General features: G+C 41.7%; 1 protein-coding gene across 1 annotated transcript; it reads left to right on the top strand.

Annotated features, from left to right (window-relative positions):
* Nucleotides 1–2,334: 2,334 nt before the first annotated feature.
* Nucleotides 2,335–22,761, top strand: LOC131528585 (interferon-induced GTP-binding protein Mx2-like). The gene is made up of 13 exons (XM_058757845.1): nucleotides 2,335–2,524; nucleotides 2,611–2,683; nucleotides 2,877–2,950; nucleotides 4,528–4,682; nucleotides 4,759–4,897; nucleotides 4,993–5,191; nucleotides 15,090–15,168; nucleotides 15,993–16,115; nucleotides 17,033–17,165; nucleotides 17,416–17,559; nucleotides 17,697–17,773; nucleotides 21,944–22,153; nucleotides 22,231–22,761. Exons 1-13 carry the CDS (start codon nucleotides 2,335–2,337, stop codon nucleotides 22,453–22,455), a joined length of 1,821 nt encoding a protein of 606 aa, XP_058613828.1. The 3' UTR covers nucleotides 22,456–22,761.
* The last annotated feature ends 1,813 nt before the right edge of the window (nucleotides 22,762–24,574 follow it).

Below are 24,574 nucleotides of genomic sequence, written 5' to 3'. Positions count from 1 at the left end.
TCTTTGGATACAAGAATATGATACAAGATTGTCTTATTTAAATCAATGTGATAAAGGAGGTAGGTCAAAAGTAATCAGAAAGTAGTCTGATTATATTATAGGTGACTAACTATAATTTTTCTCATGTAATTTGGAATCAGTAACAGACTACAATTTGTAAGTAATCTACCCAGCACTGATTATAAAAAAACATCTTGTCACTGATGCAGTACCTTTACTCCTTTATCCCTAAAGGTTTCATAATAATACCACATTATGAAGTTAAGGGTACATATTACTATTCTAACCCTTTAGGGGTAAAGGAGGTACAAAGGTGTCCCTTTGAGGGCACTGCCAAGATGTTATACCACTAAAGGTGACATTTTTGCACCTTGGTCCAAAAATATAGGTCAAAACTTTGGAATAATTATGATTTCTTAAGAGGCTTCTCATCAAAAACATAAAAAAATACCTAATTATTTAAAAATTTTGTCCGGTAGTGTATGTACATTTATAATATCTGGATAGACAGATGGGTGGATGAAATAATAGTTCTGTATGATAAACTATAAATCCAGTCTGACAACCTCTTATTATAATTTCTCAAAAACACTGTTCAGGTGAAACCCGTCTGTCTAGGATGCAGAAACACAGAGAAGTTTAGTAAAAAGCCCCAGACAAACATCTCGTAACATCTCGTTTTTAAACGTGGTCTCAAAACCTACCTTTTTAGCAAAGCCTTTGATTGAATTATTGTATATATTTTGTAATATTTCTTCTTGTTTTAAATCTGTAGCACTTTGGGATTCTGTGTGAATATAAAGTGCGTTATAAGTAAAATGTATTATTATTATTATTATTATTAACATCTTGTCAAGCAAGAAATACCAGGATGTGCCGCCACCACAGTAGCATATTTTGTGAGGTCGCTAACCCACTTAACCCATAAAATGATGCAAATACAGTGAGGTATGATGAAATTGTGTGAGGTACGTCGGATTTACAGGATTGTGACTCAAAAACAACAGTAATGTGGAATGGCACAGATGACTGATCATACACTGTTGAATAATGATGCTATGTTATGATTCAATACAGTTAGCTACTGCCTGCAGTAAAAATTGCCTTGTAGGATATTTAAATTAGTTTTAAAATATATGGTGCACACAAATATGATTTCAGGGGTGCCCAAAGCAATGGCCTGTACAAGGGGCCCAGAATCCCTAGCGACGCTCCTGTATGTGACTAGTTTCCCATGAGCCTTACATCTGCTAAAGAAAACACTTTTCATGCAAACATTTTTGCTGTTCTGTCCTGAAGGTATAGGCACACCCACATACACACAAATGTATGTTCATTCCTATGTAAATAGGTCATTTCAGGAAGTTGTCAAACTCTTTAAAGAATTATGAAAATGTCTGACGTGCTCAGTCTGTTCTTTACTTTCGAATTCAATCTTATGGGTGTGATCCACTATAAATTGAGTCTGACGAACAGATTGTTTGTGATTTCTCTTCAGCATCGACACAAACACTGTGTTTGAGTAAAGTATAACGTTTATAGGAGGCATCTAAAAAGAAGGACATTTGTCTAATTTATTTTTGTCTTTTCATTTTTTTCTCTTCAGTTTTTTTCCCCTCAGAAAATGGCCAATTTAAGCATGCGTTATTTTTTCTCATCATCATCTTCTTCTTCTTCGGCTCGAAGCAGTGCTCAAGATAATGTTGAAGACACTGACAATTCTTTAAAAGAAAGGCTAGTATACATTTTATTTTGCTTATTACTAATCTAATTTTGAATGAATCAATTGGAGATAAATATTTTTATGTGAATTACAGACCTAGATTACTTGTTATGTGCTCCAGATAATAATAAAGCAATGTACATTTAAATACAAGGCAACTTTATGTAAATAGTACATTTAGTCCACGATACTAATTCAAAATGCTTTTAACTTGCATAATAAAGAGACAGAGAGAAATAAAATGTAAAAATGATAAAAATTGTAAAAAATAAAAAAGTTTTATTTAAAATGGTTTAAAATAAAAAAGCGATAGAATGTCTGTATAAAAGGACATACATTGACACAACATTACAAATGAAACGTACATTTTTTTTGGTTACACTTTATTTTGTTGTTACAGTGTGCTTGTAACAGTGTAACTATATATTTAAGAACTGACTAATATTAATTAGCTACATGTCCTTACTATGGTTAGGGTTTGGCTTTGATTTACTTGCATGTAATTATGCATAATTTATTGTTATTATAATAGTAAGTACATGTAACGTGTGACAAGGACACCTTAAAATAAAGTGCTACCCATTTTTTTTTTTTTTTAATTTAGTCAGGGAATGAAGGGAGAGGTTCACCATCATTTAGAGGAGAGCATTCGTCCATACATTGACCTGATTGACACTCTGCGCTCAGTTGGCATCCATAAGGACTTGGCATTGCCGACTATCGTAGTGATCGGAGACCAGAGTTCTGGGAAAAGCTCTGTGTTGGAAGCACTGTCTGGAATTGCATTACCAAGAGGAAGCGGTGAATTGGATATTCATATATGCGTGTGTGTGTGTGATAGAGTGCTAATATTAAGATAATATTTTGTCATCATCTGTTGTTGATAGGAATTGTCACTAGATGTCCACTAGAGCTGAGGCTGAGGAACGTAACAGGTGGAGTCAGCTGGAAAGCTGTTCTGTCTTACCATAAGAAGAAAATTGATTTGATGAATTCAGCAAAAACTGCTGAAGCAGGTTAGTGGAAAAACTTGAAATCTCCTTTTGTTTTCAAAACTGGTTGTACATTTTTAGAACAACCTACAACTAAATTTAAACCATGTGACAACACCTTTTCAAGTTTCTAGCCAACTGGCAAGTTCAGCGAGCAAAAGGCCACGTTTGTCTTATGAGGAGAAGATAATTGAATTTGGGGATCCTTCATTAGTTGAAAAACATGTTGAAGAAGGTTAGTAAAACTCTTAAAATCTTTTGTCTTTTCAGTGTTATTGATACATAACTTGCAAATTGACAATCGGTAAATACGTTTCACAATATAATAACAGCTTTGACCCGTTTACCATAAAGAATCATTGTTTTTATTGCATAAGCAATGATCTGTTATATTAGTGTATGTATATATATCACAATTTGACCGCATCTCATCCCTTCAATTGCACACAGAAGCCCCACTGTTTGCTGGATAAACTGGAAAAAACAGTTCATTCTGACTGGTTACAGAACATGATCCATGCCCAGACTGTTTGTTGCTTACAGAGCTGTCACAAATACAGATATGAAAGTGATAAAAAAATATGTGATATTTAAAAATCATAAAAGATATTTTAATGCATAAAACTTTTAAATGTCAGTTAATTAAGGGCTTGCTATATTCCTCTTTTGGAAGTTGCTTTGGATAAAAGCATCTGCTAAATGAATAAATGTAAATGTAAATATTGTTAAAGGGGCTAAATGTAAAGATTTTCATGCATCGATGGCTTTCTCATTGCCAGTGTGTGAAATGCTTGTAATGAAACGTAAAAAAAAAAAACAGTGAGTTGTCGATGAAAGCCAATAGACCGGATTTCATTTGAAGGACTTGGGAGATTTTTGCCTGGAAAATCAAAAAAAAAAAAAAAAAAATTTGCTCGCATTCTCGAGACAGCCTTTCTTATACAATGTTACTCTAATGTCAGTGTGTCATGCAAAGAAACAGATTTATTCAACTGTAGTCTGACATACCTGGATTTATATAGTCTGCAGTCTCAAATATATTTTATATTCAAACTATCAAAACAGTGTCATTTTAATTACCTCATCTGTAATGAGCTGGTAGAAACATATCCATATCTCTGTGATCAGATGCTTTCTTAACTGCTGTTTTCTTACCGCTGTTATGTTTGTTGTGTGTTTATTTTGTTATTGAGAGGAAATTGCGCGGCACATACTTATTTATCTAAACTCTCTCTCGCTCTCAGCAGCATCTGAATTCTTTTTTTAAGATTTATTTTTGGGATTTTTGACTTTTAATCTGGGCCCATTGCACAGGTTATTGCTGCAGGACCCTCCTCAGTAGAAATTGCTAGAATTGATTGGGCTTGTCCCTTTTTCTTGGTCTAAATAAACAAACAAACAAAACATGTCTGTACCACCCTGTACCTGAATCCTTCAGCCATAAAAAATAATGGTGCGATTGAGAACTGTTATCTACCAGCTGTAATAAAAATAGCCTTAAAGGACTTCAGTATAAATTTGAATATTCATGTTGAGTATAAAATTACTTCCTGACTCATTTGCATGAGGCTCTAAGACAAATCTGTTTTATTCACACCACTTTAATGGACAAAGTTTTTCATATCTGCCCTGCAACAAAAAATTCAATTATAAGTTGTTGACAGATCTGTCATCTCAAGCCCCAGGCCATCGAGCAGTCCTTATCGGCAAGCTCTGATGTATGAGCGCAGTGCAAATACAAGAGTATATAAACTTGACTAATGCGATCATGTTGAGAAACACATGGTGAATCATGCAGTGTGTTTTTTACAGCCCAGAATGAGTTAGCTGGAAAAGGGGTGAAAATTTGTGATGACCTCATCACTTTAGAGGTGAGGTCAGCAGATGTGTGTGACCTCACACTGATCGATCTACCTGGAATCGCTCGAGTCCCAGTGCAAGGACAACCACAAGATATTGGAAACCAGGTAGGCATTATAATCTGATTTTGCACTGCAGATTCAGTAACATATATATCCAGTTTTAAAACTTCATGTCTTATAGATCAAACGTCTGATCATGAAATTTATTGAGAAGCAAGAGACTATAAACATGGTAGTGGTCCCTTGCAACATAGACATTGCAACAACTGAAGCATTGAAAATGGCACAAGAAGTAGATCCTGAGGGCATAAGAACTCTTGGTAATGAAGATGATCATCAGCGCAACATCTAATATCTTTCAGCACTTTGTCAGCAAATGCACATTTGAGACAATAACTGTTTTTCATTCACACAGCCATTTTGACCAAGCCAGACCTCATAGACAGGGGAACCGAGAAGAATATTCTGGCCGTTGTCCAGAACAAAGTGATTCCTCTCCGCAAAGGTTACGTCATGGTGAAGTGTAGAGGACAACAACAGATCGATGAGAAAGTTCCTCTGGTGGAGGCGACACAAATTGAGAGAGATTTCTTCCAAAATCATGACTTTTTCAGGTTACGATCTAAAGAAAATATAATTTCACTTGTTGACATTTCAGCTTATGCAGTATGCACTACTAAATATTTGCGTATTGCACAATTAAACTTAGTTGAAACATTGGCCCTATAAATAAAATATTTACAGCCTCTGACCAGGGGTGCGTTTCCAAAAAAAGAAACCTATGGTCTGTGTAATTACATCCACCTGACTAGTGACTGTTCTTTGTGTGAATGTCCACAAAACTGGAAGTCTTTCTTAATGTATAGCCTATAAGCGGTGGGCTATTTTAGAAAGGAAAATTTAAACAATGAAAAAGAAGAATTAGTGAGAATCAAATTACAAATAATTTATTGCTATTATGAGAATAATATGTAATCAATAAAAAAGGTAACTGTGATTACGAGTAATTTAAAATGTAATACAATCTAATAACAAGTATTTATTTTTTGTAATCTGATTACGTAATCCAGATTACATGTAATCAGTGACCAGCAGTGACTACTTTCACACAAACACATTTTTGAAGCCCTGCTAAATTAACAGAACCAGACTTGACAACTAGTTGTCTGTCACTCCATACATTCTGAGAAAGCAACTGTGCCCTGCAGACACACGCGTCTTGTTTCGTTGTGTGCTTTCATGTGTGATTTTGGTCATTTACAAAGAAGAGACAGAATAAGGTTGTGTATAATCTGAAAGTTTTTCTCACACAATGCGATCTACATATTGTATAAAAGCTGATGACTAATAATAATGAACTTTTGCATGTATTGGACTTCATGTCATGAAGACTATCCAGTGTTATGTACGTCACCATCTTTGCTATTTACCTTAGGTGGTGTTTACACACCGTTTTCAACAAAAACCTTTTTGTGCTTTTGGCAAATCATTAATGATACCAAATGATACCATTATTGTTGCTGTGTAAACTACGAAAACAAATTTGTGAAAATGATGACGTCATGCGCATGCGTATCACATGTTTGGTCTATAAACACATGTGCACAGGCATGCAATAAAATGCGTAAAAATGCATTTTAAAAATAATAAGCATGAATTAAAACTTTAATCACATTTAAAGTCATATTGTACAAAACAGAAACATTAATGCAAAAATATCTGACTTGAACAAAAAAAAAAAAAAGTCATGTTTTCCTTGGTTATATTTCTGTTTTCAGCTTATATTTTCATTTTTTGTATTCTCATGCTCTTTTCTCCTTAGCTTCCCTTAGTTTCCATTTTTAGTACAATTGTTGATGTGTAACGTCGCTATGAAGGGCCAAAAATCAAACTTGACTGAGGGCTGTGGGCTGAAATTAAATGCTGCATATATCCAACTATATCTGTCACGTTTATGTTCCTGTGTCTTATGTTTTTCTCCCCATGTGCCTTCCATGACCTAGGTTTCCCTCGTTTGTGTTTATGCCCATATTTGGTGTTCCTGTTCCTGCTCCCATTTAGTTCCATCAGTTCCACCTGTGTTTTAGTAATTCCCTCATTTAGTTCCTGGTTATTTAAGCCCTGTGTTTTCCAATGTCTAGCGTCCAGTGTTATACACAAAAGTGTTATACGTTATATCTCAGTCTTAGCCCGCAGGGATCTCGCATTCGTGGAGTACGCCCGGGAATTCTGCGGGCTCGCCATGATGACGGTGTTGAATGACACCATGCTCAATTCTTTGTTCTGGATTGGGGCCAATTACCATCGCCTTGTGGACCTCCCAGACACCACTGGACTGAGTAGGAGGGAAGGTATCTTCCGGTTTCTGGAGAGTGTCCGGTCCCGATCCAGAACCAGCCTGCCGGCCGCTCCCAAGTCAAGCTCGCTGGCCGCTTCCCTGAGTCCGCTCCCAAGTCAAGATTGCCGGCTGCTTCCCTGAGTCCGCTCCAGTGTCAGCTCTAGCCCCTGACCATAGTCGAGAGATGGCTCTAGCCCCTGACCAGGGTCGTGTGAGGGCTCCCGTTCCCGAATCAAGCCCAGAAAGGGCTCCAGTTCCTGAGTTTAGCCCAGTGAAGGCTCCAGTTCCTAAGTTTAGCACAGAGAGGGCTCTTGTTCCTTAGTTAAGCCCAGAGAGGGCTCCTATTCCCACGTTCAGCCCAGAGACTGTTGTTGTTCCCATGTCTGGCCCTGGGAGGGCCACAGATCCTGAGTCTAGACCAAAGAGGGCTTCGCCAATGTCAGCCCTGAGAGCCCCGAGGCTCACAAATGCCCGCTCTCCCACCCGCTCCTTCCTCATCCTCCGCTGTCGTCTGGTAGCCCCTCTGCTCTCTGATTAGATTAGATTCAACTTTATTGTCATTACACAAGTACAGGTACAGGGCAACGAAATGCAGTTTAGGTCTAACCAGAAGTGCAATAGCAGCAAGTGCAGTATATACAATGGTTGAATAAGTGCAGGACAAGGATATGTACTGAATATATGTATAAATATATATAGAAAGATGGTTATTAATATAAACAGAATTTACAGGTGAATATGTATAGTGAATAAATATACAGATGGCTATTACTATAAACAGAATTTACAGGTGATATGTACTATCAATATAATATATATACAGATGACTATTACTATAAACAAGGTGTAAAAGTGCAGTGGAAGTAATTGCATATTACAATTAGACATACGGTGCAAAATGTTAATGTAAGCATTGATAATGTAAACAACAGTCGGCAGTGCAAATGAGCATAGTCCAATTTAGGTATGGTAGTGCAAGATACAAAAGTAAACAGTTGTTACTGTAATAAAAATGTACATTCAGTAGTGCAAATAAGGCCGATGTGAGGTAGGAGAGAAGAGTTAATAATATATGAGGAAGTGGATCAACGGGGGGTAGAGTTCAGTAAAGAGACAGCTCTGGGGAAGAAACTGTTCTTTAGTCTGCTGGTCCTGGTCCGGAGGCACCTGAAACGCCTACCGGAGGGCAGGAGAGAAAACAGTCTGTGGGCTGGGTGAGAGGAGTCCTTAAGGATGCTGAGAGCTCAATGCAGACAGCGTTTCCTCTGGATGTGTTCGATGGCAGGTAGTGGAGTCCCTGTGATGCGCTGGGCAGTTTTCACCACCCGCTGCAGTGCCTTGCGCTCCGCAACAGAGCAGCTCCCATACCATACTGTGACACAGTTGGTCAGGATGCTTTCTATTGCGCAGCGATAGAAGTTCACCAGGATAGCAGAGGAGAGCTGATTCTTCCTCAGTGTCCTCAGAAAGAAGAGGCGCTGGTGAGCCTTCTTGACCAGGCTGGAGGTGTTGGTTTTCCACAACATGTCCGCCGAGATGTGGATCCCCAGGAACTTGAAACTGGAGACACGCTCAACAGCCATTCCATTGATATGGATGGTGTCGTGTGCCTCTTGACTCCTTCCTGAAGTCCACGATGAGCTCCTTCGTTTTGGTGGTGTTGAGGAGCAGGTTATTTTCAGTGCACCATGTGGCCAGGTGCTGGATCTCCTCCCTATAGGCAGTCTCATCGTTGTTACTGATGAGGCCAATCACCGTGGTGTCGTCTGCAAACTTGACGATGGAATTAGATCCATACACAGGCTTGCAGTCGGAGGTGAAGAGGGAGTAGAGAAACGGGCTTAGCACACAGCCCTGTGGTACACCAGTGTTAAGTGTGATGGATGTGGAGCAGGTGAATCCTGATCGAACATTCTGGGGTCTGTTGGTCAGGAAGTCCAAAATCCAGTTACACATTGAGGTATTGATGCCCAGGTCTCCAAGTTTGGCTATTAACTTGGTTGGGATGACAGTGTTGAATGCTGAGCTGAAGTCAACAAACAGCATACGTGCATAAGTGTTCTTATTGTCCAGGTGAGTGAGCACAGAGTGCAGTGCCATGGAAACTGCGTCCTCTGTGCTCCTATTGCTACGGTAGGCAAACTGGTGTGAGTCCAATGTGGATGGTAGAGAGTCTTTTAGGTGTTCCAGGACCAGCCGCTCAAAGCACTTCATGACGATGGGTGTGAGTGCTACAGGGCGGTAGTCATTAGGGCACCTCGGACTAGAGTGTTTTGGCACTGGCACAATGGAAGTGCATTTAAAGCATGTTGGTACGGCTGCTTGGGCAAGAGACAGGTTGAAAATGTCTGTAAAAACCCCAGCGAGCTGCTCCGCACATGCCCTGAGAACACGACCAGGGATGTTGTCTGGTCCTGTCAGTATTTCTGGCTTTTGTTGTGTTTTGGCCTCTAGAGGTCCTCATGTTGCTCTCTCTTGTTCAGCTTACTCCACTTGTAATTAGAATCATTCTGTTCACATGTGTCTCATTTTACTGTGTGTATTTAAGTGATGCTGTCTCTCAGTTTCTTTGCTTGGTGTTTAGTTCTTCTAAGACAGCTGCCTGAGTAAGTGCTATGTAGTCTGAGGCTTCTTATAGTGTTTGCCCTTCGATTGTTTCCTCTCTGTGTTGGATTTTTGTGGCTTTTCTCCTCTGGAGTGTTTTTGCTTTAAGAACTTTGGATTTTTTGAATATTTTTTGTAGACTTCAATCGTTGGACAGTTTTTTGTTATTTGAGAACTAATCTCTCTGTTTTTGCTTCATTAAACCTATTGCATCTCAACTGCTTCTAAGTGCGTCTTACTATTGGGTTCACCATCCTCCAGTGGCTCAAGGACTGAGTTTCTGACTTTCACACCAGAGACCCGAGTTCGAGCCTCGGCTCTGACAGAAACACCAAGCCAAACTATGGACCCAGAGACGCCCAGCACTCAGGATCTCTTCACTACCATTGCTCAACATGAGTCTTCGGTTCAACGTCATGAATCTGTGTTAGTCCAACAGGAGGCCTTGATGGAGAGACATTCACAATTACTTTCTGATGTCATGACCTCCATCCGTCAGCTCTTTGATGGGCTGCCATCTCCCCAAGTTACGGCCTCTGCTGCTGCTGCTTCTGAACCTCGTCCTAGTCCTCCAGTGTCAGTTCCCCTAGTTGAACCCCGTCTACCTCCACCACAACGCTTCTCTGGGGATCCCAGTGCTTGTTGTGGATTCCTCACTCAGTGTTCCCTAACGTTTGAGCTACAGCCATCATCCTTCCCCTCTGATAGGGCCAAGATTGCATATCTCATCACTCTCCTTTCTGGTAAGGCCCTGTCTTGGGCTTCAGCAGTTTGGGAGACCCAGACCCCTTTCTGTGCAAGTTATGCCGCATTTCAAGAGGAATTCAAGCGCGTTTTTGATCACCCCATCAGTGGCCGAGAGGCATCTAAACGACTGCTGTCCCTCCAGCAGGGTAGTCGCAGTGCTGCTGAATATGCCATCCATTTTCGCACCATTGCAGCAGGGAGTGGCTGGAACAATGAGTCTCTTGTGGTGTGCTTCCAGAACGGTCTTTCCGAGGCACTCAAAGATGAACTTGCCACCCGAGACCGCCGCATGAAAGAGCGGTGTTGCCTGTACTGTGGTTTGCCTGGACATTTCCGTTCTGCCTGCCCAGAGCTCTCGGGAAACGCTCGATCCCGTTCAGGCAGGGAAGGACTGTAACGGGAGTTACTAGCATTGCCCCACCTTCCAATTCAGGATTGTTTCTCTCCATCACACTTGCCTGGGGTAATCATAAGCAACATCTCAAGGCCATGGTGGATTCAGGTGCAGCTGGGAACTTTATGGATTTTTCACTTGCTAGGAGTCCCTTATGACTCCCTTGCAACCCCTCTAACCATTACTGCTCTGGATGGAAGACCTCTGGGACCCGGGAAAGTGACCCTTCTCACCTCTCCCCTTCACCTCTCCATTTACGAACACCAGGAGGAGTTGTGTTTCCATCTGATACGGTCTCCAGTGTTTCCCATGATTCTCGGTCACCCCTGGCTTCTTCAACATAACCCCCATCTTGACTGGTCCACGGGGGCTATCCTCAGTTGGGGTCCCACATGTCATGCCACCTGTGTTATCCAGAGCTCCTCTGATTCTACTCTCGAGTCCCAAGAACCCTTAGACCTGTCTCAAGTCCCCACTCAGTACCACCATCTTAAGGCAGTTTTCAGTAAAAAGAAAGCTATGTCTTTACCCCCTCACCGTCCATCTGACTGCACCATTGACTTACTCTCAGGTACCTGTCCCCCCAGAGGTCGCATCTTCTCTTTGTCTTCTCCCGAGCGTGCAGCAATGGACAACTACATTGAGGAAGCCCTTGCGGCAGGGATTATTCGCCCCTCCACTTCTCCTGCTGGCGCTGGCTTTTTCTTTGTCGGTAAAAAGGATGGGGGCCTTCGCCCCTGCATAGATTATCGAGGCCTCAACAAGATCACTATATGGAACCGTTACCCCTTGCCGCTTATGGCCACAGCCTTTGAGTTACTGCAGGGAGCTTCCATCTTCACCAAACTCGACTTGCGCAATGCTTATCATCTAGTGCGCATTAGACAAGGGGATGAGTGGAAGACTGCATTTAACAGTCCCATTATCCCTAGCTCAAAGATAGTAGCCCCTGTGGGCATACCTCAGGACATTGTCTCTGATCGAGGCCCTCAGTTTTCCTCTCAATTCTGGCGGGCGTTCTGTCAACTTTTGGGGGTGACGGTGAGCCTATCCTCTGGATTCCATCCTGAGTCCAATGGTCAAACGGAGAGATTAAATCAGGATCTGGAAACTACTCTGAGGTGCATGACTGCTAGCAATCCAACCTCTTGGTCGTCCTTCATTATGTGGGCAGAGTATGCACATAACACTCTATGCTCCTCTGCAACGGGCATGTCTCCCTTTGAATGCCAGTTTGGTTATGCCCCTCCACTGTTCCCTGAACAAGAAGTTGAAGTTGGAGTTCCCTCCGTGCTGCAGTTCATCCGACGCTGTCGCCTGACATGGAAGAAGGCTCGACACAAACTTCTCAGAGTCTCTCAGCAGTATCAGCGACAGGCTAATCGTAGGCGCAGACCTGCTCCCATACTGCATCCAGGCCAGAGAGTTTGGCTCTCCACAAAGAACTTGCCCTTACGAGTTGAGTCCCGTAAGCTCTCCCAGCGTTTCATCGGGCCTTTCAGAGTGGCAAGGAAAGTGAACCCAGTTACTTATCGTTTATTTTTACCTAGATCTTTAAAGATTAATCCGACCTTTCATGTCTCCCTTCTAAAACCTGTTTTGTCTTCTCCTTTCACTCCGGCAGGTAAACCTCCCCCTCCTCCTCGCATTATTGGAGGCCAGCCTGCCAACACGGTCCACCGAATACTGGATTTCCGTCGGGTGCGAGGATCACGTCAGTATCTTGTGGACTGGGAAGGCTATGGCCCTGAGGAGCGCTCCTGGGTTCCTGCTAGGGACATCTTAGACCCAAAATTAATAAGGGACTTTCACGCTCATAATCCCAATCGTCCTGGGAGGAACGTCAGGAGTCGTTCCTAGGGGGAGGGGTCATGTCAGTATTTCTGGTTTTTGTTGTGTTTTGGCCTCTAGAGGTCCTCATGTTGCTCTCTCTTGTTCAGCTTACTCCACTTGTAATTAGAGTCATTCTGTTCACATGTGTCTCATTTTACTGTGTGTATTTAAGTGATGCTGTCTCTCAGTTTCTTTGCTTGGTGTTTAGTTCTTCAAAGACAGCTGCCTGAGTAAGTGCTATGTAGTCTGAGGCTTCTTATAGTGTTTGCCCTTCGATTGTTTCCTCTCTGTGTTGGATTTTTGTGGCTTTTCTCCTCTGGAGTGTTTTTGCTTTAAGAACTTTGGATTTTTTGAATATTTTTTGTAGACTTCAATCGTTGGACAGTTTTTTGTTATTTGAGAACTAATCTCTCTGTTTTTGCTTCATTAAACCTATTGCATCTCAACTGCTTCTAAGTGCGTCTTACTATTGGGTTCACCATCCTCCAGTGGCTCAAGGACTGAGTTTCTGACTTTCACACCAGAGACCCGAGTTTGAGCCTCGGCTCTGACAGGTCCAGCAGCCTTGTGCGCGCTGATCCGGCTCAGTGCCTTGCAGACATCTGTGGAGGAGAGTATGATTGGTGGGTGGTCAGCTGAGGGATTGAGCTTGGTGGCAGTTTCTCTGTTGTCTCTTTCAAAGCGAGCATAAAAGTAATTTAGCTCGTTCAGGAAGTTGACATCAGTGGCTGCGGGAGTGGAGTGGGTGGGTTTGTAGTCACTGATGGCCTGAATGCCCTGCCACATGCGTCGAGGGTCAGAGTTGGAAAAGTGTCCCTCTATCTTTAGCTTGTAGCAGTGCTTGGCCTTTTTGATGCCCCTCTTCAAGTTTGCTCTGGATGTGCTGTAGGCTTGTGCATCTCCTGATCTGAAGGCAGTGTTGCGTGACTTCAACAGGAGTCGCACTTCCTTGTTCATCCAAGGCTTCTGATTTGGATATGTGGTGATCTGTTTCTGGGTTGTAACACTGTCAATGGTGATATTGATATGATCCAATACAGAGGAGGTGTAAGAGTCAATGTCTGTGTGAGCGCCACTGGTGGCTTGAGAAGCAAACATACTCCAGTCTGTGTGTAGAAACCTTTCCTGGAGTGTGGAATCTGCCCCGCAGGCCACACCTTGATGGTCTTCACTGATGGCTTCACACGGTTGATGAGGGGTGCATATTTGGGGTGAGGAACAAAGAAAGGTGATCTGACTGTCCCAGGTGGGGAGGGGTGTCGCAACGTAAGCTCCAGCCATGTTTGTGTAAACATGGTCTAAGGTTTTGTTTCCTCTGGTGTGACAGGAAACATGCTGGTGAAACTTGGGTAGCACTGACTTTAAGTTTGAGTGATTAAAGTCACCTGCAACAATAAAAGCCACTTCCGGGTGATCAGTCTGTTGTTTACTGATGGCTGCGTGAAGTTCTTTCATAGCAAGCTTGGCATCAGCATCCGGGGGAATATAGGCTGCAGTTATAATGGTGGAAGTGAACTCCCGCGGTAGATAAAACGGTCTACATTTAACCATGAGAAACTCAAGATTAGCTGAACAATGACTCCCAACAATAGCAGAGTTTGTGCACCAAGCTTTGTTAATGTAAATGCACAATCCACCACCTCTGGTCTTACAGGAGCCATCTAATGTTCTATCCGCCCGGAGTGTGTGGCGTCCCGCTAGCTCAATAGCGGTGTCCGGTATTCCGCTGTTTAACCAGGTTTCCGTGAAGATTAGGCCGTTACAGTTCAAAAGTTTCTTGCTTTGTGTGACGCTGAGTCGAATCTCCTCCATTTTGTTCCATTTCATTTTGTTCGCTCTGTCAGCCCACTATTTGTATTGTGCGAGCTCCGCAGGTCTGCCATCCTCCATCGACAGCGTGGCTGGAGAATCCCTCACCTCCGCCTCCAGCCTCCGAGACCCGGACTCCGCCTCAGCCCGTTGACCCAGAGGCTCCGCCTCGGCTCCTAGCTCCCTCACCTCCACTGTCGCCCGTCGATCCACCGGCTCCGTCAGGGCTCTCTGGACTCCCTGCTCTGCCATGGCCTCCTGAGCTCCCTGCTCCGCCATGGCTCCCTGGACTGCCTGATTCACCCTCCCCGGTGAAGCTGTTACTGCGTGGGACGCGCCTTTCGGGAGGGGGGCGAAATGTCACGTTTATGTTGCTGTGTCTTGTGTTTTTCTCCCCATGTGCATGACCTAGTTTTCCCTCGTTTGTGTTTATGCCCATATTTGGTGTCGCTTTTCCTGCTCCCATTTAGTTCCATCAGTTCCACCTGTTTTAGTAATTCCCTCGTTTAGTTCCTGGTTATTTAAGCCCTGTGTTTTCCAATGTCTAGCGTCCAGTGTTATACGTCAAACCCCATGCTGCGTGTGTGTTTCCCTGTGTTGATTATTAAAGTATGTTCCTGAGGAATTTCCTTTGTCTCCATGCTCCTTAGTCTCCTCCACAGTAGCAGATCGTGACAATATCATAATAAAATCTAAAATGTAAAAATATATATTTTTTAAATCAGATTTACTTATATTCTCTACATATCAATGCCTCTTTACAAAGTGTTCTTCTTTTTTTCTACAGACCCCTCTTGGATGAGAATAAAGCGACTATTAAATGTCTTGCCATCAAACTCACTCAGGATCTTGTCAATCATATTAAAGTAAGTTTGTAATGCCTATTTACATTGTTTTTTAGCAGCATAAATATCAAATGTATTGAGATACTAAGATCTCACACCACCACAGTCTGAAGAAGGTCCAAAAGCCAAAACAGTTAGGTGGCTCACTAGTTTTGAGCCTAAATCCTATATTCATGCTCAGTCACATTTTTCTCTTATAACCAGTGTTCAGGAAAGATACTTTTAAAAGTAATGCATTACAATATTGTGTTACTCACTTAAAAAGTTTGACACGTTCTTCTCAATCACAAAAACAAACAAACAAACAAAACAAAAAACAAACAAAGGAAACAAAAATGTTATGTTTATAAAGTCATTTTTGCTTATTAGTACGGTTGAACTGGATTATTGAAGGTCAGCAGCAAAGACACTGGTTAATAAAAAGGGAATTCAATACATAAAGTATTTTGGTGTTAACATTATTGCAGGTTTGTGTCATATTCTGAGTTTGCATTTGACAGTTTTTTTTGATGATTTTGAGGAATACTGAATTTTTTTTTTTTTCAGTAAATGCATGTTGACATTTAGTCTAGAACTACAGTAACATCATGTTCACACAGCGCACGCAGCGCTCTGCACTTACTCCTGATTTCTTTCAATATGGGGACGGGAGAGCTGTCAGTCAATACATGGGCAAACAAAGTAACTGGTGTTACTTATATAAAATATAAAAACTACAACATAAACCATAAAAGAATTATGTTAAAGTAACAGTTACTTGTAAGGCATTACCCCCAATGCTGCTTACAGTATCCACTGGGCATCTATTGGGTTTATTACATCCATTTTATTTTCATCACTGTCAGAAATCACTGCCAAAGCTTGACGAGCAGATAAAAAAGCAGTTGTGGGATGTGAGGAATGAGCTGAAGGAGTGTGAAGCTGGACCACCACAGGACCCGAAGGGAGCCAAACAATTCCTCATTAAAGTAAGAATTTGATCAACTCAAGCTATTATTAGGGCTGAATCCACGGGGAAGTGACATAATTAGGTAGGTAACACTTTAGTTTAGGACCAATTCTCACTACTAACTAGCATGCATATTACTTAACAACCACCTTACTAACTATTAACAAGCAGTAATTTAGGAGATTATTGAGGCAAAAATCATAGTTAATAGTTAGTTAATAGTGAGAACTGGACCCCAAATTAAAGTGTGACCATTAGATAAGTTATGTTTATGCTACTAACCATAGAAACATCAGATGAAAATATGAAAATGACATTTTCCTCTAAATGATTTAGTATTGTGAAATTGTCAAATCAATAACAAAGTTTCTCAAAAAGAATGAAATCCACACCAATTTGAAATGTATGAAAAAAAATTTAAAATCAGGAAATTAGGCAATAAATTGGTATGCTAATGAAAAAAGAAATGGTTTAATTTTCTTAATTTAATTGGCCTGTATGTTGTAAGGACAATGTTTAAATGTCTCAAAACATTCTGAAGACATTGCAAAGGTAACCCAAATATCTTTATTTGAATAAATCATTTTGTTCATATAAATTTGGGATACCTTTGGTATAAACAGCTGTAGTCATACTGTGTTGATGGTTTAAGATTAAATAAAAAAGTGTTATAACATCCCCTAGCACAGAACATTTGTAAAATGTAAAACAATTGAAAATTATAAGACCAAGTATTGTCACGTTAGACATGGTGCCTCCGCTGTAGATGTCATCTGTAACCATAAAACTTATGGTATTATCTCTGTGTTGTCAATTCATATTTTATCTTTTTTTCCCCCAAGTTAACATTGCCTCCTTTATACCTCTTCAGAGGTACAATGCTAATATAATTTAAAACATGCTCATGTAACAAATATTATTATTTCTTTCTCACAGATATTAACAAAATTCAATGATAAAATCAAGTCCTTATCATTAGGAGAGCTGATCGTTAAGGGAAATTTGTTTGTCCAGCTTCGGACTGAATTCAAGAAGTGGAATGATGGTCTTAATGACACAAAGACATCCTGTCAGTACATTTTCAAATTTAATACTTGCTGATATTCAGACCAACAGCACAATTGTGAAATGATATTGTTTAATAAACAAGTTAATATTGAGTAACTTTTTGCTCTGACAACAAAGTCAAAGCAGATACTAACGGTAAAAAAGTGCTGTTGGATTGAACATCAGCACCCTTTGAACCTTGTTCAGCTTTTAAAATAATTTTATTTTCATTTTTATATGAAAAAAAAAAAATCCCTCTTGTCTCCAACAAGTTGACAGTTCGAAGGAGCTTAGCCAGAATTACAGAGGAAGGGAACTGCCCGGCTTCAGCAACTACAGAGTTTTTGAGATGATTTTGCAGGAACGCGTGGCTAAACTTAAAAAGCCAGCCATCGAATCACTCAATTCCATTAAAGGTACTGTCACACATCTTTATGTTCAACTAGAACCTAAAATCAAAGGATTACTGTATACAATATTGTACTAGTTTCATATCTGAATTATCAAGCCTAAACTATTTGTGGCTGTTTGTCTTTTTGTTTTACTTTTGAAGACATAATTCTCAAGCAATTCACTGACGTGTCTCAACAATGTTTCCGAAACTACCCTGTTCTTCTAAATACCACTATGGTAAATATTGCTCCTTATTTGTGACAAAGGCCATGTGCACAGTGTAATGTTTAACGAGTGACAACTGCATTTAAATATGGAAGTGAATCCCCTAAATTACAGTTTCATGTGTGTACGGAACATAACTCACTCTCAAAACTGCGATGATTGACATTGTTGTAACCATATCAACATTTTGCTGACTCATGCACTTGATATCTGCTTCTTTGACTAAAGTAATATTACGTTTTGTTTATGTTTTAAGGTAGCTCTGCAGAACGTGCTCTTGAAGGGTTGCCATGTCCACTTATCATAAGCAAAACTTAAGTGTTTTTGGACTTATTGTTTTGGGCTCGGCTTATAAAGCGATAAAGTAGGCAAGTGCGGGTAGCTATATTTTGGTATGTGGCTTATTTCCAAGATAGCACATTTGGATTTGAGTTTATTTTGAGTTTGCTCTTGTTTGTTGTTGCTGTCGTTTTTTTTTTTTTTCTAGCACTAGCGAGTCAAAGCACATACCATGTGATTTTTTGCACCGCACATACAGAAAAGATAGCTTTGGTATGTATTTAAATACGTCATTCACAACTAGTTGTTCAGTTTTGTTCCATACACACTGCGTAGAATTTCTGAAAATGCAGTTGTCACTAGCTGCATTTTTCAGGATTCAATTCGGTTGTAGAATACGTAATCTCGGTTCCCTGAGATGAGGGATGTCAAGGAATGATATGGGGAAACTCCTGTTTACTCTGAATACTGAAGCCTGATTTGTTCACGTTCGTGTAGCTGCAGGAACAAATGGCGCCTCAGCCCGCCAAAAGGGGTGGGGCCAAGTTAGCTCTGAGCTCCATTTCATCAAAATCTTTTGACTGATGTGACAGTCGTAGACTCGCGTGCAGCCTTATGGCAGCACATCTGTGAAATTATATTGTTTAATAAACAAGAAGTTAACATACTATATACTAATAGACTCAGTGTCACTAAGTACTTTCTGTTTTGCTCTGACAATAAAGCAAGTCAAAGCAGATACAAACAGTCAAATTGCTGTTGGATTGTACATCAGCACCCTTTGAATCCTGTTCAGCTTTTATAAGAAATACATTTCTATATGGAAAAAAATCCCGCTTGCTGCCAACAAGTTGACAGTTCGAAGGAGATTAGCCAGAATTATAGAGGGAAGGAAGTGCCCTGCTTCACCAACTACAGAGTTTTTGAGAAAATTTTGTTCATGTAGCCTGAAGCTGTAGCCTAGGCACTGAAGCCTGATTTGTTCATGTTTGTGTAGCTGTATGAACAAATGGTGCTTCAGCCCACCGAAAGGGATGGGGTCGACTGCTATATAAGTCGGCTCTGAGCGTCATTTCATCAGAATCTTTTGACTGATATCAACAGTCATCAACTTGCATGCAGCCTAGCAAGGCTCTCTCTCCTCTCCACCTGTAGCTGGTGTGTGGTGAGCGCACTGGCGCCGTTGTACTGTGGCTGCCGTTGCATCATCCAGGTGGATGCTGCACACTGGTGGTGGTTGAGGAGAGACCCCCCACATGATTGTAAAGTGCTTTGGGTGTACAGCAATACACATAAAAGCACTATATAAATGCATCATTCATTCATTCAAGGCAGCGTACGCAACGCTCCTTCCTTTATCTCAGGGAACCAAGGTTACATTAGTAACCGGAGTGTTCCTTTTAGAACAGTCTCTCCCATTGCGTCAAGGGACGCTATGAGGAATGCATCCAATAGTGCCATGCTATAAGCAAAGGCAGAACGAAGCCGCTAGGCTGGGGCCCACATAACAAGACCTTCTCCCTTTACAGAGGGGATTAAATTAAGCTGACAAAATCTGTGCCTGGAGGGTAGGAACATCCAAGTTATAAAACCTGGTGTAGGTAGACTGCGAAGACCAGCCAGATATCAGATATCACAGATATCACTGATTGAAATTTCACTGGACCAAGCCCAGGAGGAGGCCATTCATCTGGTGGAATGGGCTCTCACTCAAATAGGACACTGTGAGCCCACTGAGGCATAAGCCAGGGCTATAGCATCAACCATCCAGTGAGGTATGCTTCATGACTGGCAGGCCTTTAGAGTGGCCTCCAAAGCAAACAAAGGCTGCTCTGAATGCTGGAAGTGGATAGAGTGTTCTACGTACACTCTAGGAGCCTGAACCGGGCAGAGTAAATTCGGAACCCTGCTCATCCTCTGAGTTAGGAAGAGCCAGAAGAGAGATGACTTATGCTCTGAACGAAGTGGAGAGCACCTTAGGCACAAAGCTGTATCTTGGTTTGAGGATGACTCTACAGTTGTTAGAACCAAACTCAAGGCATGAAGTACTAACTGACAGTGCCTGTAGATTGCCCACTCTCTTGACCGATGCCAGTACTACAAGAAGGGTGGTCTTAAGCGACAGGAGCCATAAGTCGGCCGACTGATACTGCTAGAAGGGGGAGGGCCTCATAGGGCCCTAAGGACTGTGGATAAGTCCCATGTTGACACAGTATGAGGACGAGGTGGATTCAATCTCCGAGCTCCCCTCAGGAACTTAACAAAAAGTAAATTTTTTGCTGACTGACTGGCCAGCCAAGAGAGCGTGATTCGTCGCAAAGACTGCCACATAAACTTTGAGTGTGAAAGGAAAGTGACCCTTGTCAGGCGGCACTTGCAGAAGGGTTAACATGGATGACATGTCAAAAGAGGACAGGTCCCTGCTCCATGTTGCACACCAGTTAGAAAAGACTGACCATTTAAGGGCATAGAGGCATCTTGTAGACGGGGCTCTAGCCTCCAAAATGGTGTTAGTTAACCTCATTTACCCCTTTTCCACCAAGGCAGTTCCAGTGCTGGTTCGGAGCCAGAGCCTAGATTCAAACCGGTTCTTTGTCTTTCGACAACCGAAGCACCAGCTCCGAACCAGTAAAAGCGGTTTGTAAGTAGCACCAAAACTAGCAAGAAGGAAGAACCGCTTGTATCAGGGGCTGGGGTGGGGTTACCGTGACCAACAAGACCGGTCTGCGTGTTGTGTTTGGCACTGCCGCGGCTGTGCTAGTGAAACGAAACATGAAATGTATTCAGTGATGTAAGACCTGGATCTGTATTGGCCTGTGAAAAGCAACCGGCTCTTAAAGGGTTCGCCAGTCGAACAATCTAAGAACCGGCAATAGCACTGGCTCTGAACTAGCACCTGGTTCCTGCTGGTGGAAGGCTCCACAGCTTGGGCCGGGGACACCAGATCATGCCTCTAACTTGAGAGAGGAGGTCCTTCCTCAGTGGAATTGGCCAAAGGCCTGCCGATAGCAGCTGGATCAACTCAGGGAATGAATTCCTCCAGCTTGTCCGCTCCTTGGTTCAGTCTGCCCGGCATGTGAACTACCTTCAGTGAGAGTAGATTGCACTGTGCCCATAGGAGGAGGTGTTTGGCCATCCTGTAAATGGAGTGTGACCTCACACTGCCTTGTTGATTTATATACGTTACCACCATCATGTTGTCTGAACGGACCAGGACGTGGTGCCCTCTTAAGGCTGGTAGGAAGGTTTTCAGGGCTTGAAAAACCGGCAACATCTCTAGGCAGTTGATGTGTAGGCATTGCTCTAGGCTGGACTCTTCAGGATCTGACCAGTCCAAGCCAAGATCCTCCATGGATTTCAAGAGGATACAAATCAGCTTGCTGTCCACACTGGCCCGCGCTGAATCCTTGGGTAGAAGGATGCCGGGGTCCTTGCCGGCATACACCCACTGCTCTGCATCTGAAGCTGGCAGTGACATAAGAGTCATCAGCAACAGCTTCCTGCTCAGATCCACTGAAGGAATTCAAGCTGCTGGCTACAGATGAGGGGCACTGGTCTTTATGGTCACCGGATGGCCGCAGGGGAAATGGTGAGTAGGCTTCAAGCTTCTTGCTGCTTCTTCTCTTTAGAGTCCAGTGAGGAGATGATCTTCGCGCTGAAGGAGAAAATTCTGATGAAATGGTGCTCAGAGCTAATTTATATAGCAGTTGGCCCCACCCCTTTTGGCGGGCTGAAGCATCATTTGTTCGAGCCGCTACACAAGCGTGAACAAATCAGGCTTCAGAATTCAGCGTAAACACGAGTTTCCCCATAGCATCCCTTGACGCAACATTTGAAACGGGAACTTCAACAATTGTACAAAAATTCTGTCAGTTGACCTCTGTACTTCACTTTACATCATAGAACAAAATCGACAATATTCAGTCAAACCAGCAAGACAAAACAGAGCAGCGGATCATGGATCAGTTTGAAATGGAAAGCATGATCTACACTCAAGATCCAATCTACTTCAAGTTCTTGAATGAGATTAGCAGCGAGAAATTTTCAGAAGTGCAATTACCTGTCTTTGATATAAAAAGCAAGTACAGTGAAATGCTGCAGGCGTATTATGAGGTACATCTAGTCTTCAGTAATGAATTTGAAGCCTTGTTCAGAGACAAGTAACTTAGTTGCTCTTCATTTTCTTTCAGATTGTGGTGCAGAGGATGGCTGACCAACTGCCCATGCTGATCACCTTCTACATGCTAAAGGAGACTGCTCAGCTCCTGTGTACTGACATGCTGAGTATACTGGAAGGGGCAAACGTGAGCGAGCTCCTGTTTGAGGACTCTGATGTCAGCAAAAGACGCAAACACTTGCAGTCTCGTCTGGGCCGTTTGACTGCTGCTCAGGAAGCACTTAGTGATTTTATTTGAGAGATCAGAGGATGTTATCTTGCATTTATACATAATGTAGCCTATTTGACAGCTTGATCCATGAAAATCTTTTCAGCATATGAACACACATTATCCTAACCACCGTTTAACAGTTTTGCAATAATGTTAAATAAGTTGGTGATCTTTTTAATACAGCCAACAACTTAATCCATAAAACTTTATTCAGCATATAAATTTTTTTGATATATTGCTTGATTTCTGTTGTTTCTTTAAACCAAATACCTGCAGTGTAAACCTTTTACTGTAATTAATGAATAACTATTAGCCTTTAGCCTTGTAAGTCCATTACCCTGTATTGAATTCTGTATCTGGCAGAATACAAATACTTTTGATTGTTTTCATGTTGGCAGTAATTTGTATCCAAAATAACAACATTAATGGGGCTAAAGGCCTCAGTGCCTCAGCTATGTTATGTGTTTTCTCATCACTTGGTAACACTTTCTATGAAGCCCATATTTATAATACATTATAAGGGTATTCTTAAGGCATTATAATGAATGCATAATGCATTATAAAAACCTTATAATTGTTATGATTACTTAAAAGGTGATAAAACATATAATAATGCTTACGCATTTGTGGTTTTAACTTTTAAGATTATGATTATTTATAACACACAATGAACACCGTATTAAATCTACTTTTACATTTATAATGGACTATATATCTTGACATTGTTTATTTAAGATCTGCACAGTATCTTATAACATCTTGTAAGTGGATAGGTGTGGAGTGTTATTTGAGTGTTCCCTGTGAGGCTAATATTAATTTTGATGTGAGCTAGTTGATAATTTCAACTGAAAAAAATGCAATGTTTATTTTGATGGTCTCCTTAGTTTTGACTATAAGCAACTTTGCAACTACATGTCAACTAACTCTCATTAGAGTATTAGTAGGCTTAGGTTAAAGTTAGGGTCGGTATAATGTTGATGTACTTGCAAAGTTACTTATAGTCAGTTTGTCTATTGGGGAACCATCAAAATAATGTGTTAGCATATATTTATCAGACATACTATTAATACTCCAATGACTGCTAGTTGACGTAGTTGCAGAGTTGCAGCTGTCTAAAGGCTACCATCAAAAATAATTAAACTTATATTACAATAAAAAATAGTTCAAAGCAAATGTGTCATATTACACATTCATCTGATCTGATATCTGATCTTATGGCTGTTTGAAAAAAACAAAATTATTATTATTATTATTACAATACTTATAAGTGGTCTTTGATTGCTTTAAGTAAAGTAGCATAAGAAAGATGGCACGATACTATGAGAAATATAATCCATTGTATCTTAAGTGGATGCAACATGTTCACTGTGTGTTTCGACAACAAGCACCAGCTCCGAACCAGGAAAAGCGGTTTGTAAGTAGCACCAAAACATTGCTGGGCAAGAAGGAAGAACCGCTTGCATCAGGGGCTGGGGTGGGGTTACCGTGACCAACAAGACCGGTCTGCGTGGTGCTGATGCACCTTGAACAAGTCTGTTGTGTTTGGCGCTGCCGCGGCTGTGCTAGTGAAACGAAACATGAAATGTATTCAGTGATGTAAGACCTGGATCTGTGTTGGCCTGTGGAAAAGCAACCGGCTCTTAAATGTTCGCCAGTCGAACAATCTAAGAACCGGCAATAGCACTGGCTCTGAACTAGCACCTGGTTCCTGCTGGTGGAAGGCTCCACAGCTTGGGCCGGGGACGCCAGATCATGCCTCTCACTTGAGAGAGGAGGTCCTTCCTCAGTGGAATTGGCCAAAGGCCTGCCGATTGCAGCTGGATCAACTCAGGGAATGAGTTCCTCCAGCTTGTCCGCTCCTTGGTTCAGTCTGCCCGGCATGTGAACTACCTTCAGTGAGAGTAGATTGCACTGTGCCCATAGGAGGAGGTGTTTGGCCATCCTGTAAATGGAGTGTGACCTCACACTGCCTTGTTGATTTATATACGCTACCACCATCATGTTGTCTGAACGGACCAGGACATGGTGCCCTCTTAAGGCTGGTAGGAAGGTTTTCAGGCCTTGAAAAACCGCCAACATCTCTAGGCAGTTGATGTGTAGGCATTGCTCTAGGCTGGACTCTTCAGGAGCTGACCAGTCCAAGCCA

Source organism: Onychostoma macrolepis, chromosome 21, assembly GCF_012432095.1.
Source record: "Onychostoma macrolepis isolate SWU-2019 chromosome 21, ASM1243209v1, whole genome shotgun sequence".
Lineage (NCBI taxonomy): Eukaryota > Metazoa > Chordata > Actinopteri > Cypriniformes > Cyprinidae > Onychostoma > Onychostoma macrolepis.
This window is presented reverse-complemented; position numbering and strand designations above follow the sequence as displayed.

Bases quoted from the DNA above. Each gene is read 5' to 3' on its own strand.
- LOC131528585 (XM_058757845.1), top strand. From the start codon at position 2,335: ATGAAGGGAGAGGTTCACCATCATTTAGAGGAGAGCATTCGTCCATAC. The intron at 4,898-4,992 runs GTAATGAAGATG...TCATTCACACAG, and splicing joins TGAGGGCATAAGAACTCTTG to CCATTTTGACCAAGCCAGAC. The intron at 22,154-22,230 runs GTACATCTAGTC...ATTTTCTTTCAG, and splicing joins TGCTGCAGGCGTATTATGAG to ATTGTGGTGCAGAGGATGGC.